The sequence below is a fragment of the Schistocerca gregaria genome, chromosome 3 (genome assembly GCF_023897955.1).
Source record: "Schistocerca gregaria isolate iqSchGreg1 chromosome 3, iqSchGreg1.2, whole genome shotgun sequence".
In the NCBI taxonomy this organism is placed as follows: Eukaryota; Metazoa; Arthropoda; class Insecta; order Orthoptera; family Acrididae; genus Schistocerca; species Schistocerca gregaria.
Window position 1 is genome coordinate 775,895,139 of NC_064922.1, and position 14,051 is coordinate 775,909,189.

At 40.6% G+C, this 14,051-nt stretch overlaps 2 protein-coding genes across 2 annotated transcripts in view; one reads left to right on the plus strand and one right to left on the minus strand.

The window, feature by feature from the left end:
- LOC126354153 (translation initiation factor eIF-2B subunit epsilon) overlaps positions 1–13,479 on the minus strand; it is a 65,223-nt gene extending 51,744 nt beyond the window's left edge. The window contains exons 1-4 of the mRNA XM_050003567.1: positions 13,160–13,479; positions 12,952–13,076; positions 12,200–12,385; positions 11,943–12,117 (exon numbers count right to left, since the gene is read on the minus strand). Of these exons, the coding sequence (XP_049859524.1) occupies positions 11,943–12,117; positions 12,200–12,385; positions 12,952–13,076; positions 13,160–13,282 (609 nt within the window). The 5' untranslated portion in view covers positions 13,283–13,479. The remainder of the gene's footprint in view (positions 1–11,942; positions 12,118–12,199; positions 12,386–12,951; positions 13,077–13,159) is intronic.
- A 167-nt stretch (positions 13,480–13,646) lies between these two features.
- LOC126354152 (ER degradation-enhancing alpha-mannosidase-like protein 2) overlaps positions 13,647–14,051 on the plus strand; it is a 94,648-nt gene continuing 94,243 nt past the window's right edge. The window contains exon 1 of the mRNA XM_050003564.1: positions 13,647–13,997. Within this exon, the coding sequence (XP_049859521.1) occupies positions 13,882–13,997 (116 nt within the window). The 5' untranslated portion in view covers positions 13,647–13,881. The remainder of the gene's footprint in view (positions 13,998–14,051) is intronic.

Below are 14,051 nucleotides of genomic sequence, written 5' to 3' on the forward strand. Positions count from 1 at the left end.
AAGAGTCCTCATGAAACATTATTCATCCATAAAAGCAGTGGCTTACAAAAAAAAAAAAAAAAAAAAAAAAAAAAAAAAAAAAACTGAATGTTTCTCTGAATATTATATCTCAGTCTGAGATCCTTATTAAAGGGATTAATAGAAAATATGAAAGAAAGAGTGACACATTTTATTGCTGGTTTGTTTAGTAAGCACAAGAGTGTTATAAAGATGTTTATAATACTCCAGTTGCAGACAGTAGTGGAGAAAAGGCCCACATCATGGAGAAATTTATGGTTAAAATTCTAAGAAAGTATATTCCAGGAATCTTTAGGAAACCTATTACTTCTGTCCACCTGCGGTGGTCATGAATGCAATATTCTGGAATGATTGAGAAACAATGTGAATGGCAGTGTTCAAGTTTCTGGCACCGTAAAACCTGGAGCAAATTTCGACTGTAGATTGGCGAGTGTCAATGAAGAATGTTCTGATCTCACAAGGATTGATTGTGTTGTGCTCATAGGAGGTGCTAATAGTGTCTTCAGAAATGAAGCTAGTGCCTTCATTAAAGAAGCTGTTTACAGTGCTGCAGTTGTTGCATTTCACCAGTGTCATCATAACAACTTTGCCCCTGAAGTATGGCCTACCAGCATGGTCGTGCCTTAACAAAGAAATTGCACTAACTAATTTGAAGCAGAAAAGATTCTGCACCAAATTTGTGACTATTAAGGTGATATACAACACTAACTATGAAAGAAACTGTTTTACGCACCATGGAATGCATATCAACAATATGGTAATGCTTCTAACATAGGCAATATTCTTGAAGAGATTTCTCTTGTCAACAAAAGTAGAAATAAAACTAATATTGTTCTGCGTGCTCCTTCACAGGGAAATGAACAGAATAGACCAGTTCCTTACATGCCCCTCCCTTTCCTTCCCTTTCACTACCTGTATCTGACCCCTGCCACCTTCAGAATTTGAAAGAGAGCATTCCAGTCAACATTGTCAAAAGCTTTCTCTAAGTCTACAAATGCTAGAAGTGTAGGTTTGCCTTTCCTTAATCTATCTTCCAAGATAAGTCATAGGGTCAGTATTGCCTCACATGTTCCAATGTTTCTACGAATCCAAACTGATCTTCCCTGAGGTCGGCTTCTACCAGTTTTTCCATTCGTCTGTAAAGAATTCGTGTTAGTACTTTGCAGCCGTGACTTATTAAACTGATAGTTCGGTAGCCATGTATGGAAGTGAAACATGGACGATAAATAGTTTGGACAAGAAGAGAATAGAAGCTTTTGAAATGTGGTGCTACAGAAGAATGCTGAAGATTAGATGGGTAGATCGCATAACTAATGAGGAGGTATTGAATAGGATTGAGGAGAAGAGAAATTTGTGGCACAACTTGACTAGAAGAAGGGATCTGTTGGTAGGACATGTTCTGAGGCATCAAGGGATCACCAACTTAGTATTGGAGGGCAGCGTGGAGGGTAAAAATCATAGACGGAGACCAAGAGATGAATACACTAAGCAGATTCAGAAGAATGTAGGTTGCAGTAGTTACTGGGAGATGAAGAAGCTTGCACAGCATAGAGTAGCATGGAGAGCTGCATCAAACCAGTCTCAGGACTGATGACCACAACAACAACAACTTATGACAAATTTCATGAGTGAATAAATACTGTGAAGCAGTAGTCAGAATGCCCAACTCTTTCAATAGATGTCTACAAGATGATCATTGGTCAACACCACATATTATTCTTACAGCATGTTTCTGCAAAATTAAGACCTTCTTTCTTTAAAGATGAATTACCCAGGATATAGTTCTACATGACATTATTGAATGAAAATATGCAAAATAAGTCAACTTACTGATTTGCATTGATTCTAAACCCAAATGTGGATAAACTATGCTGTTTTAGGAGTTCCAAAATGTGTTTATATCCAATTTAAATTCTCATCAATAAGGGCCCCTAAGAATTTTGAAGTTTCCACCCTTTTTATCACTTCCCCACCATGTGTTACATGTATCATTGGTATAGTATCTCTAGATGTGCAGAACTGAATATGTTGTGTCTTTTTAAAATTGAGGGTGATGAAAGTGACGAAGGTTATCATCAAAAGCTCGAGATTCTACTCTGAATTGATGCAATAAGAAGTCTGAGAATTTTTAATAGAACAGTGTTGTCATGAAAGACTTCATTGACATATAAAGATAAACACAGCTGCAACAATAAATGAGATATGAGAAAACATAAGCTTCGACAGTAAAGAGGTTAACACTCATATTCCATTTGGACTTTCCTATCCAAACATAAGACACTTGTTCAATAAGAAACATAGGTTTCTCATATCAGTACAGGATCCTGAAAAACATAAAAGTATTTCTACAGATATATTATGCATGACACAACACCAGCTGGAAGTCACAAGAAGTGAACAAATGTATGTAAGGCGCAGTGGTGCTTTACCCGAAAGTGAAATAAAGTCCCAGGTTATAGACATCAGTCAATACAGCATTTAACAGCTGTCTGGATGCTGTAATTTGGTAGTAGACTTGGAAATATACAAGACAGCAGTTCTGACAGTCTATAGGCCCCTAACAGCAAATGTTTTGAACTTCATTAAGCAATTGCAGAGAGTTAAACTTTCATAGAATTATAAATGAAGAATTATAAATGCGGACAGAACTTACACAGTGAAAAATGGCAAGAACAAGGACACACAATAGATGCAAAGTTCAATTCATTCCCAAAAATCTTCTTACAACATGATGAATCCAAATTTCCCTTACATTGGATCAGGGACATTTACAGTGGAAGTTGGGAAAAAGGATGGCTAACATCTTGGATCTAAACATATTGTACAAGAAAAAGAGAGCTTTATTTAATACAAGGACTAATTCTAATCAAGGCTTAAAAATTCACACCAAGCAGCACTGCAAAAATGTGCAGCATGTCATCAACAAGGCATAAACCATGTCCTATGCACAAACAATTCAAAGGCAGTGACAACTAGAGCTTTATTAGGAGTGGAATGAATAAACTCAGCAAGACAAGATATTGGCCTCTCAGATGACGGTAGCAGTGGCAAAGGTGGTATGAAATTTAAATTACTGGCTACTAAATTCAATAAATCCTTTGTAACAGTATCTGAAAGCATGGCAAAAAGGGTCCTTCAAAAGCAGATTCAATGAACTCATATAGACAAGTAATACATACTCTTACCAACAGTCATCAGTTTTGCCAGTTCATTTGTTAGAGAGATCACAAACACCACCGACTTGTAACAGCAAGCATGAGTTACTTTTGTATCCACTCAATGAAACAAGGTGTCTCTCCTGAAAGACCGAAATATGCAGTAGTAAGAACAATACACAGAAGGGGAAACAACTGGCCGCTATAATAGATTTCCCTCCTTCCCATGGTCTCAAAAATGTTTGAGAAAGTATTTTACAATAGAGTACTGAAAAGTTTTTCTGGTAAAAACCTTTTAACAAAGACTCTGGCTTACATGAAGGCTTCTCTACAAATAAGACAGCATGGGATCTCATGGACTCAATTCTGGTATGAGTAAAGAAAAAAATTACCATGTTGGTATTTTCTGTAATCTTGACGAGGTCTTTGACTGTATAAAGCACACAGTTCTACCTGTCCAGATAGCTGTGCATGTTGGCACATTGGTTTCACATTTTGGGTAGGTGATCTGAACCAGATAGAATCTGTCTTGTGGACTAATGACACGTGCTGGTGAGCCAGCCAGGGTGAATGTAGTTTTTAGGTGGTTTCCCTTACCACACAAAGGGAATATCAGGGTGATACCCACTTTCCACCTCAGACACAGATTATGAAAACATTTAGAATACGTTCTCACATTTGGACACAGAATTAACTCTAGATGCAGACACACAGGGTACACAGATTCCATCCTGGGACTGAATAGGAACTTGATGACCTTAGATATTTAGTCTCTTCAAACCCTAGATCACCATCAACAGCAGCAGCAGCAGCAGTCATAAAATTCTGCTTGGGAAGCTAAAGTACTCCATACACAATTAGTTTGCCAGACTTTACTACAATACATTTGCAAATATTTGACCACATACAGTGTCGTTTGATGTGCTTGAGAGAAAGTTTGATTGACAGCAGGTCTGGCAAGATGGCAGACATTACTTGTGTTAATATTTCACTGCACATATTTACGAATAAATAAATAAAAAATATAAATAAATAAAAATTACAATTTTTCTCACTGTATCCTGAGTTTCTACATCTACGGAAACTGCAAGCAAGAATTAAAAACAAAATAGTATTGGCAATTACCAAAACGGTACAGGTGTTCTTTCCCAGCCATATATTAAGCAGGAAGATGTTAAGAAGAAACTCAATACAGTACACACAACATACAAGCAGGACAAGGTATATCGTCCAAAGATGTGATATTTTAATGAACTGTCATTAGATGACCAAGTAGAACACAATACATTTTTGCATATTTATGCTTTTTTTCCAATGTGAGGGCAAAGTAACTCAGTTATTACAACTCTAACTGTCCATTCAAAGAAAGCTGATATAATCATTAGGTTCTGATAGTAATATTTCCTTTAGCAGATTTTCATGGATATATCTGTCTTTCAATTTCAACAATTTCATGGGCCAGCATTTTGTTTTCTTTTCCTTCTTTATACACAGTGTTAAAGTCAATGCTTGAAATGATTTGTCTGCAATGGCAACCATTACCACTAGTGTCAAAACCTGTGTGCATTTCATGCTCATACGGCCACAAATCTTGCAACTGAATAGGAAAATAAGTGTCGAGTATGTGTTTTTGCTTGAACAAGAAATTCAAAGAACCAACTATGGCCTTGGTAAATAAAATTATGAATTTTGAATGTGCAATACCATGTAATGTACAATACTCGCTCACAGGTGACACTACATTGCAGCATGAATGAAAAAAATGGTTCAAATGGCTCTGAGCACTACGGGACTCAACTGCTGTGGTCATCAGTCCCCTAGAACTAAGAACTACTTAAACCTAACTAACCTAAGGATATCACACACATCCATGCCCGAGGCAGGATTCAAACCTGCGACCGTAACAGTCGCACGGTTCCGGACTGCGCGCCTAGAACTGCGAGACCACCACGGCCGGCAGCATGAATGAAAGCACAAACCCCTTTTAATAGGTAAAATGTAATTAATAACAGATGATCAAGCACTTTGACATGAGAAGATAACTTGCTGAAAGCATAAAAGGCAAAAATCTCTGTCTAGAAGAAACTGAGATGTGGAGAGAGCACCGAATTTCTGGCAGAAAAATAAATAAAAAAGGTTATATTAGAGATGCAGCTACTCAGATGGGGCAAATCATTCACAACCAAGCAATAAAAATGACTGGAATCTATACAACATTACCATAACCTGGAAACATGCATTGCACACTGAGAAACAGTACAGTAATGCACCAACAAAAGAAGGTATCAAAATACTGTACAGTGAGATGTTGAGCACAGCTAGAGAGGGAAAAAAAAAAAAAAACAAAAAAAACACTGGGTTCGAGAACCAACACACTGAGCCTCAGCTTCTGGAGAACTTACTGCTTAATGATTTTTCCAGAAGCAGAAGAAATATAGAATATGATACTGAGGAGCTGTGTACACAGTGCATTTTATTGCATGGAAGAGCAGAATTTCTCTCTCGGTAATGATGGTCACACTGCTATTTTCATATGTATTATCCACACATGGATACAAGTTTCTTCAAAACAGCCCACTTAAACTGCATGAGAAGTCAGGATGTCATGCTCCACAAAATTTACAAAGCAGTTGAAGAACTGAAATACACTGTTTTCTAATTATTCATTCTCAGGCAAAGGCTCAACTAAAGAAAAGGTTAACTGACAGAACAGCTCTTAAGAGTGGTCCATATTAATTTTCAATACGAGAGATGGAAAGTTGCTACTCACCATATAGCAGAGACGCTGAGTCACGATAGGCACAATAAAAAGATTCACACAATCATAGCTTTCGGCCATTAAGGCCTTTGTCAGCAGTAGACACACATACACACATGCACACTCACACAAGTGCAACTTGCACACATGTCTGCAGTCTCAGAGAGCTGAAACTACATTGCGGGCAGCAGCACCAGTGCATGATGGGAGTGGCGACTGGGTGGGGGTATGGAGGCGGAGGCTGGGGCAGGGAGGGGGAGGGATAGTATGGTGGGAGTGGCGGACAGTGAAGTGTTGTAGTTTAGACGGAGAGCCGGAGGGCGGGAGAGAAGGTGCGAAGGGGGGGAGTAAGTAGTGGAAAGGAGAGAAATAAAAGTAAAAAGAAATTAAAAGACTGGGTGTGGCAGTGAAATGATGGCTGTGTAGTGCTGGAATGGGAACAGGGAGGGGGCTGGATGGGTGAGGACAGTGACTAACGAAGGGTGAGGCCAGGAGGGTTACAGGAATGTAGGCTGTATTGCAGGGGAAGTTCCCACCTGTGAAATTCAGAAAAGCTGGTGTTGATGGAAAGGCACAGGCTGTTAAGCAGTCATTGCGATGAGGGGTATCATGTTTGGCAGCGTGTTCAGCTACAGGGTGGTCTACTTGTTTTTTTTGGCCACAGTTAGTCGGTGGCCATTCATGCGGACAGGCAGCTTGTTAGTTGTAATGCCTACATAGAATGCAGCACTGTGGTTGCAGCTTAGCTTGTAAATCATATGGCTAGTTTCACAGGTAGCCCTGCCTTTGATGGGATAGGTGATGTTAGTGACCGGATTGGAGTAGGTGGTGGTAGGAGGATGTATGGGACAGGTCTTGCATGTGAGTCTATTACAGGGGTATGAGCCATGAGGTAAGGGATTGGGAGCAGGGGTTGTGCAAGGATGGACGAGTATATTGATTAGGTTCGGTGGACGGTGGAATACCATGGTAGGAGGAGTGGGAAGGATAGTGGGTAGGACATTTCTCATTTCAGGGCACGATGAGCGGTAATCAAAACCCTAGAGGAGAATGTAATTCAGTAGCTCCAGTCCGGGATGGTACTGAGTTTCAAGGGGAATGCTCCTCTGCGGCCAGACTGTGGGACTTTGGGAGGTGGTGGGAGACTGGAAAGATAAGGCAAGGGAGTTTGTTTTTGTACAAGGATGGGAGGGTAATTATGGTCAGTGAAGGCTTCAGTGAGACTCTTGGTATATTTAGAGAGAGACTGCTCGTCACTGCAGATGCGACGACCATGGGTGGCTAGGCTATACAGAAGCAACTTCTTGGTATGAAATGGGTGGCACCTGTCAAAGTGGAGGTATTGCTGGTGGTTAGTAGGTTTGGTATGGCTGGAGGTACTAATGTAGCCGTCTCTGAGGTGGAGGTCAACATCTAGGAAGGTGGCTTGTTGGGCTGAGTAAGACTAGGTGAAGCAAATGGGGAAGAAGTTGTTGAGGTTCTGGAGTAATGTGAATAAGGTGTTTTCACCTCAATCCAGATAGCAAAGATGTCATCAATGAATCTGAACCAGGTGAGGGGTTTAGGATTCTGGGTATTTAGGAAGGATTCCTCTATATGGCCCATTAATAGGTTAGCATAGGATGGTGACATGCGGGTGCCTATAGCCGTACAGCAGATCTGTTTGTAGGTAATGCCTTCAAAGGAGAAGTAATTGTGGGTGAGGAGACTAGAAAAGAGGTTGTTGATTTGGAACCCATAGGGCGACTGGAAAGGTAGTGTTCGATAGCAGTAAGGTCATGGGCACTAGGAATGTTAGTGTACAGGGAGGTGGCATCAATAGTGACAAGCAGGGCACAATGTGGTAAAGGGAAAGGAACTGTGGAGAGTGGGTCGAGGAAATGGTTAGTATCTTTTATATAGGAAGATAGGTTTCGGGTAATAGGTTGAAGGTGTTGGTCTACGAGAGCAGAGATTCTCTCAGTGGGGGCACAGTAACTGGCCACAATGGGGCCTCCTACCACCACCTACTCCAGTCCGGTCATTAACATCACCCATCTCATCAAAGGCAGGGCTGCCTGTGAAACCAGTCATGTGATTTACAAGCTAAGCTGCAACCACTGTGCTGCATTCTATGCAGGCATGACAACCAACAAGGTGTCTGTCTGCATGAACGATCACCGACTAACTGTGGCCAAAAAACAAGTGGACCATTCTGTAGCTGAACACACTGCCAAACATGATACCTCTCACCTCAATGACTACTTCACAGCCTGTGTCATATGGATACTTCCCACCAACACCAGATTTTCTGAAGTGCGCAGATGGGAACTTTCCCTACAATACATCCTACATTCCCGTAACCCTCCTGGCCTCAACCTTCGTTAGTCACTGTCTTCACCCATCCAGCCTCTTCCCTGTTCCCATTCCAGCACTACATAACCGTCATTTCACCGACACACCCAGTCTTTTAATTTCTTCTTATTTTTATTCCTCTCCTTTCTGCTACTTACCCCCTTCCCCCTCTGCACCTTCTCTCCCGCACTCCAGCTCTCCGTCTAAACTGCAACACTTCACTGTCCGCCACTCCCACCATACTATCCCTCCCCCTCCACACCCCAGCCTCCTCCTTACCCCCACCCAGCAGCCACTCCCATCATGCGCTGGTGCTGCTGCTCGCAGTGTAGCTTCAGCTCTCTGAGACTGCAGACGTGTGTGCAAGTTGCACTTGCGTGAGTGTGAGTGTGTGTGTGTGTGTGTGTGTGTGTGTGTGTGTGCGTGCGTGTATGCGTGTCTACTGCTGACAAAGGCCTTAATGGTCGAAACCTATGATTGGGTGAATCTCTTTATTGTGCCTATCGCAACTCAGCATCTCCGCTTTGTGGTGGGTAGCAACTTTCCATCTCTCATATTGTTACATTCCATCCTGGATTTTCCACTGCCAGATTCATTTTCCATTGTCTTTCGGTATGACACCCTGTGCCATTGTCGAAGTTTAGGTGGTTTCTCCTGGACTTGGGGGTGATCCTTGTGACAATAGTGGTTTTCTGGTCATAAAACCAAGGTGAAATTGTGTTCCATCTAGATCTAGTATATGCTGCTTTTGGCATGAAGCACAACCAGGAAATATTAACTAAATAGAACTTTGTAGCCACTGCCAACCACAGGGAAAACATCTACATAACCTGGAAGTTACTCTCCCCCCATTCAGAATCCTGTGATATTTACGTGCTCATAATGCTCCCCAACAACACTTCTTCATCTCCAGTGTGGCAGACTTAGTTATACTTTACCAAGTACATTCCTACACGCCACAGACACCTGAGATATCATATCTAATAAGAATTTTCCAAACTTTTCTTTTGCGTTAACCAGTCAGAAAAAAATCTGCTGCTGATTCTTCACAGAAATGACCTGTGTTTACCATTACACTGCACTGTGAAATGGACACATTGCCCCTGCACCATTTAATGGTATGGTACAAGGTCTGACTTATAAGCACCTCCTCTGCCTCTGCAAACTTTCATTCATACAATTCCATTCAGAATGACCAAAACATTTACATACCCGACACTGCCATTCCCTGAAATTATATGATCAATACGAGCACATCTAAAACATTTGATATCTGTATTAAATAATACTTTCTTTTCCCATTGTTGGTGACCACATCAATTTCAGGAAGAGCTATTGCAGTCTCTACTGCTTCATTTAGAATCTTTGTAATTCCCTACAAACCTTACATAACATTCTGGCAGCACACCCGGTAAAAACACACCACATGCTCTTTTTTCATCTGTAATATGGCCTTATTCGCACTATCATCCTCAGTGAGCTCACATGTATAGATATTAATTTTGTGAATGCAGTCCACAAAACTTTCTACCAATTCCTCGCGTTTCCAAAACATTCCCTTCAGCTGCTCACAGTAGTATCTCGATGTATTTTTCCTCCTATATTAATCTACTAATCCTTCCCTCAAGTCTCTTAATTTTTCATGGCACATCACACATGCCCTTCCATCTCGAACTAACTTCAATTTAGCTACAATCATTAACTGCTCATTACTCCAATTTCCCAACCTGAAAGCTGTGCCTAAACAGTAAAAACACAAACATATCTTTTCCCAATTTCCTGGTAAATGGGGTGAGCAACAAAGCAGTATAAGTGTCAAAGATATGACCATTCTCTGTTCTCCTTTCTTTTTTAGTCATCCTAGTTCTGTTTAGGACTGAGCATTTTAAGCCAAAACTTATTTATCCATACTGGCTACTTAATAGCAACAGAAGTATGCACTGTACCAAAATAACATAAAAAGCACAAAGAAAGACTAGCAAAACAACCATACAGGTCCCCCTCTCCCCCCAAGCACACACACGCACACACACACAAAAACCTCTAAAATTGGCACTTAAACATACTGCTGTGTAGGATGTCTCTACTATAGAACCATGGAAGTGGTTGCTGTCTACAGGTTGTTACCCTGTGACATATTCTGCTCTTCTTGTAACACTAACTACAATGGGGTATGACGAGAAGACACACATCTGACATCAATTATAATGGGGTTTCTAGGATGGCTGGGTGTGAGTGGCGATACTCTGCAGAAGATGGATGCAGGTGCAGCAGGAGAAGACAGTTCATAGATACAAGAACTTGTTCATTACTGTTTGTTTACCATCACTGGACATCTAAGCCACTGGTATTTATGGCGAGCAAGGCAAATACACAGGCCTGGCATCTCCAACCCACCCCCATATGTGAGAGTACTGAGGATGCGCCTCCACTGTGGCTACTGTGTCAAGGGGAGGCTTGAATTTCCTGGCCCATAGCATACCACTTTTGCGTGGCCAGTCCACTGTGAATATATCAGACAGTGTTCTGCCCCACTGTCTCAGAGTGAAGGGGTCCTACATTGGTACCTCAACAGAGATGTAAATGGCTGGACCCCCATGTCATAGTTTGACGAAGGCAGCGAAGTGCCTGAGAGCTCAGATGTTGATGCTCTGACAGTGATTTGAGGCCAGATGACATCAGCACAAAGCTGTCTAACACACACCAGACATCACATTGACACTCTGCTAATTGACAATAACAACTGGTGTAGCAGATGTTCAAATTTAGCTGCTGCCAGCTGATTTTATGGAAGGGTCCACATTTGTGTATCAAGCAGAAATGTTATGGAACAGAGGTAATGATCAAAGCAGCTGTTGTCATGCAGAAGCTGGTCAAACTGGAGTGGCTTCCAGAATGCTTTGCCACTCCCAGGGCACCAATACACAAGGGCTCACGACACGGAAGTGGCAGTGTCTACTAAAGTGCAGATCATGCATGTTGATGACTGGCAGTGACTAATGCCCTTATGCTCTCTTTAGCTCCAACCACTGCTGTACGTTTCACCCATTTGTAGATGTTTATAATAATATGCAAATATGATTGGAATAACCTCAAATTCTTATACAACCTAAAACTACAATTTATGAACACTTAATAATTAAATTCTAAGTTGTGTGGTACACAATGTAAAAATTGATAGTGCTTACCTCACAAAAAGTGCTGAAGACAGAAAACATGAAAAGTCCTTCACCTCTCTTAATGGTTGCCAAGTTCCCTCCAAATATGGATTGTCTAATTCTTTACAGAGCTTGTAACCAACTGAGTAACAAAATACTAATATCTCTACATGTTCCCTCAAAACATGTGTGGTTCTAGGTAAAAGATTGTCTTATGTATACGTGTCTCCCTAGCACAACAAGCCACTTTCAGGTTGTGGAGGAAATTACAGAATGAATCAATGAGTTTGAACTGCCACACCCAAGATTTCAGGAACTGGAAGAGAGGGGACAAGAGGAACCAATAACACACTCTAGCCACTGAAGACTGTAATGCCGAACTTGATCATACCTTTTCAGTGTGACTTTGTTAAACCAAACTGTTAATACTTGTCAGCTGTATAACACATATATTAATAAAAGATCAGATACATTGTAAACTTAATGAAAGTTGAGGATATGAGCCTTTCATGTTCTTACCAATGGGAAGTTGATCCTTTTTAACTGTCCCACCTTCTGGTGGAACACAATTCTGCTGGTAGTGTGGTCAACAGCGATTACCGTTTCATCTTCTCGTGAGCGAGACTTGTGCTTTGGACCGGCCTCTTTATACAATAATGTCATAACTGCTCCTTTGTCTTGCTTCTGAAACTTCCTAAGCAACATTTTCCTGTTTTAATTTTTTGTTTTTTTGAAGGAGATACCTAATGACATTAGGACTGTATGATATGCTGTACCTATGTATTTCCAGAGCTTGTTGAAAATGGAGATTGGCCACAGTGGTACCAAAAAGGAGAATGAAGTCACTTCTTATTACTCCTTTTGCATCCAAGTCTCTCATTGCATCCCCCAATGATCTACATCCTTCGGATATTATAACTGATATAGCTATGGGAGACAGGCTGTCATTCCACTTGCTTTTCCTGCAACAGTTTTATGAGTATAATCAATAAGAAGCATAATACATTTTTATTTGCTTTGTATAAGTGACAGTCAAATATCAAGCATAAATGTAAAATTACTTTCAGCTGGAATTCAATTTTCAAATACTCCAACAAACTATTATGGAAATGCTTTGTAGCAATTTCTATATACATCCCTATACCGGGAAGCCCTACACTCAATGAAAAGGCAAGGTGACAGTGTTGAAATGTCATGACGTACACTAGGTAAGTGCCACATTCATCGTCTTCAGGAAAAATTTAATGATGCTTGGGTTGACCCTCTTTTATTTACAAGTTGCTGCTCCCTCCTTGTGAGTCGCTGGAATTAGGTGTGTTTGAACAGAGGGTAAAGGAAGCTTGGGGGAATGGGGACTAACTGGATGACAGTGGACCAGAGGCTCCACTTTACCTTGGTGCATGTAATTGTTTTCTCTGCAGTATATCATTTTACAGTGAATGGTGTTGACATCCATCATCTTTGCTGACAGATCCGTAGGCTGTTCCCAGTGAGATTATTTAAAAACTATTAAAAAACTTTTACTTACTTTATATGGTTTTTTATTTCATCTGTATGAGAACAACAGAAAACTATAACTTCTTGAACGCCACCAAGTGCTAAGAATTCCAATGTGTAATCCAGGAGAGTTGTATTTACCAATGGAAGGAGTGACTAAACAGAAATGATTAAACATTATTTTAATTTGTCAAAAGATGTCAATTTACATTAATGCTAGTCCATATGGTAACACTTACGGCTGGTTTGTAAAATGTTATCGGTTCAAAAGCTGTACTGAAATCATCCGTTATTAACACTGCCTGCAGTATGTCCTCCTTTTTCAATGCCTCTGAAGGCTTCTTCTGGCCCTTCTGTGACATGCTTGCATAAAAGTGTTTTCTCTACAGAAAAGTCCTACCTTCCTGGTAGTACAAGTATTATCACAGTTTCACTATACAGCATTTATTAATTAGTATGCAACATTAACATGAACGCACGCTGTAACATTAACGGTGTTTCCTACATACAACAGAAACAACACACACATCCATAGCACGCCCAACCGGTCAACACTGTTTCCGTCTTAATGTTTACAGCAAAGGAAGCGTAACATATGACAGTCGACCCCAAAGATCGACTCGAACTGCAATATGCACCAACTTCATACGTCAGTTGTTATTTAGCGGTACCGTACGTGTAGGAAAACAAAGTCAGATCATATTAAACAGTATATACCTGTGATTTACATCGAGTGTCACACTGTAGTAAAGAGATACGTGGTTCTACACAATTAGCAGAACCATGCACAGCTATTATAGGAACTCTTGAATTTGCGTTCGCAATACTTACTGAATTACAATGTAGCTTGATTGTTGTTCCTACCTACTTTGTACAGCAAAATATTGCTTTACAGCAGTGAGTGCCAACGTGTGAGACATGTGTTGGTTGTGTGGACCGTAACATCTCCAATACTGTTAAAATGTCACATGTGAAATACATTGTGAGTGGCATATATTTATGCTTCACAATATTACTAACTGCGGATAGTGTAGTTTCCTTGAGGAACTATGAGAAGAAGGATTTGGAAGTTCTACGGTTAGTGATTGCAAACATTAAAGTTTTAAAAGTAGTGTTTTAATCTACAACACG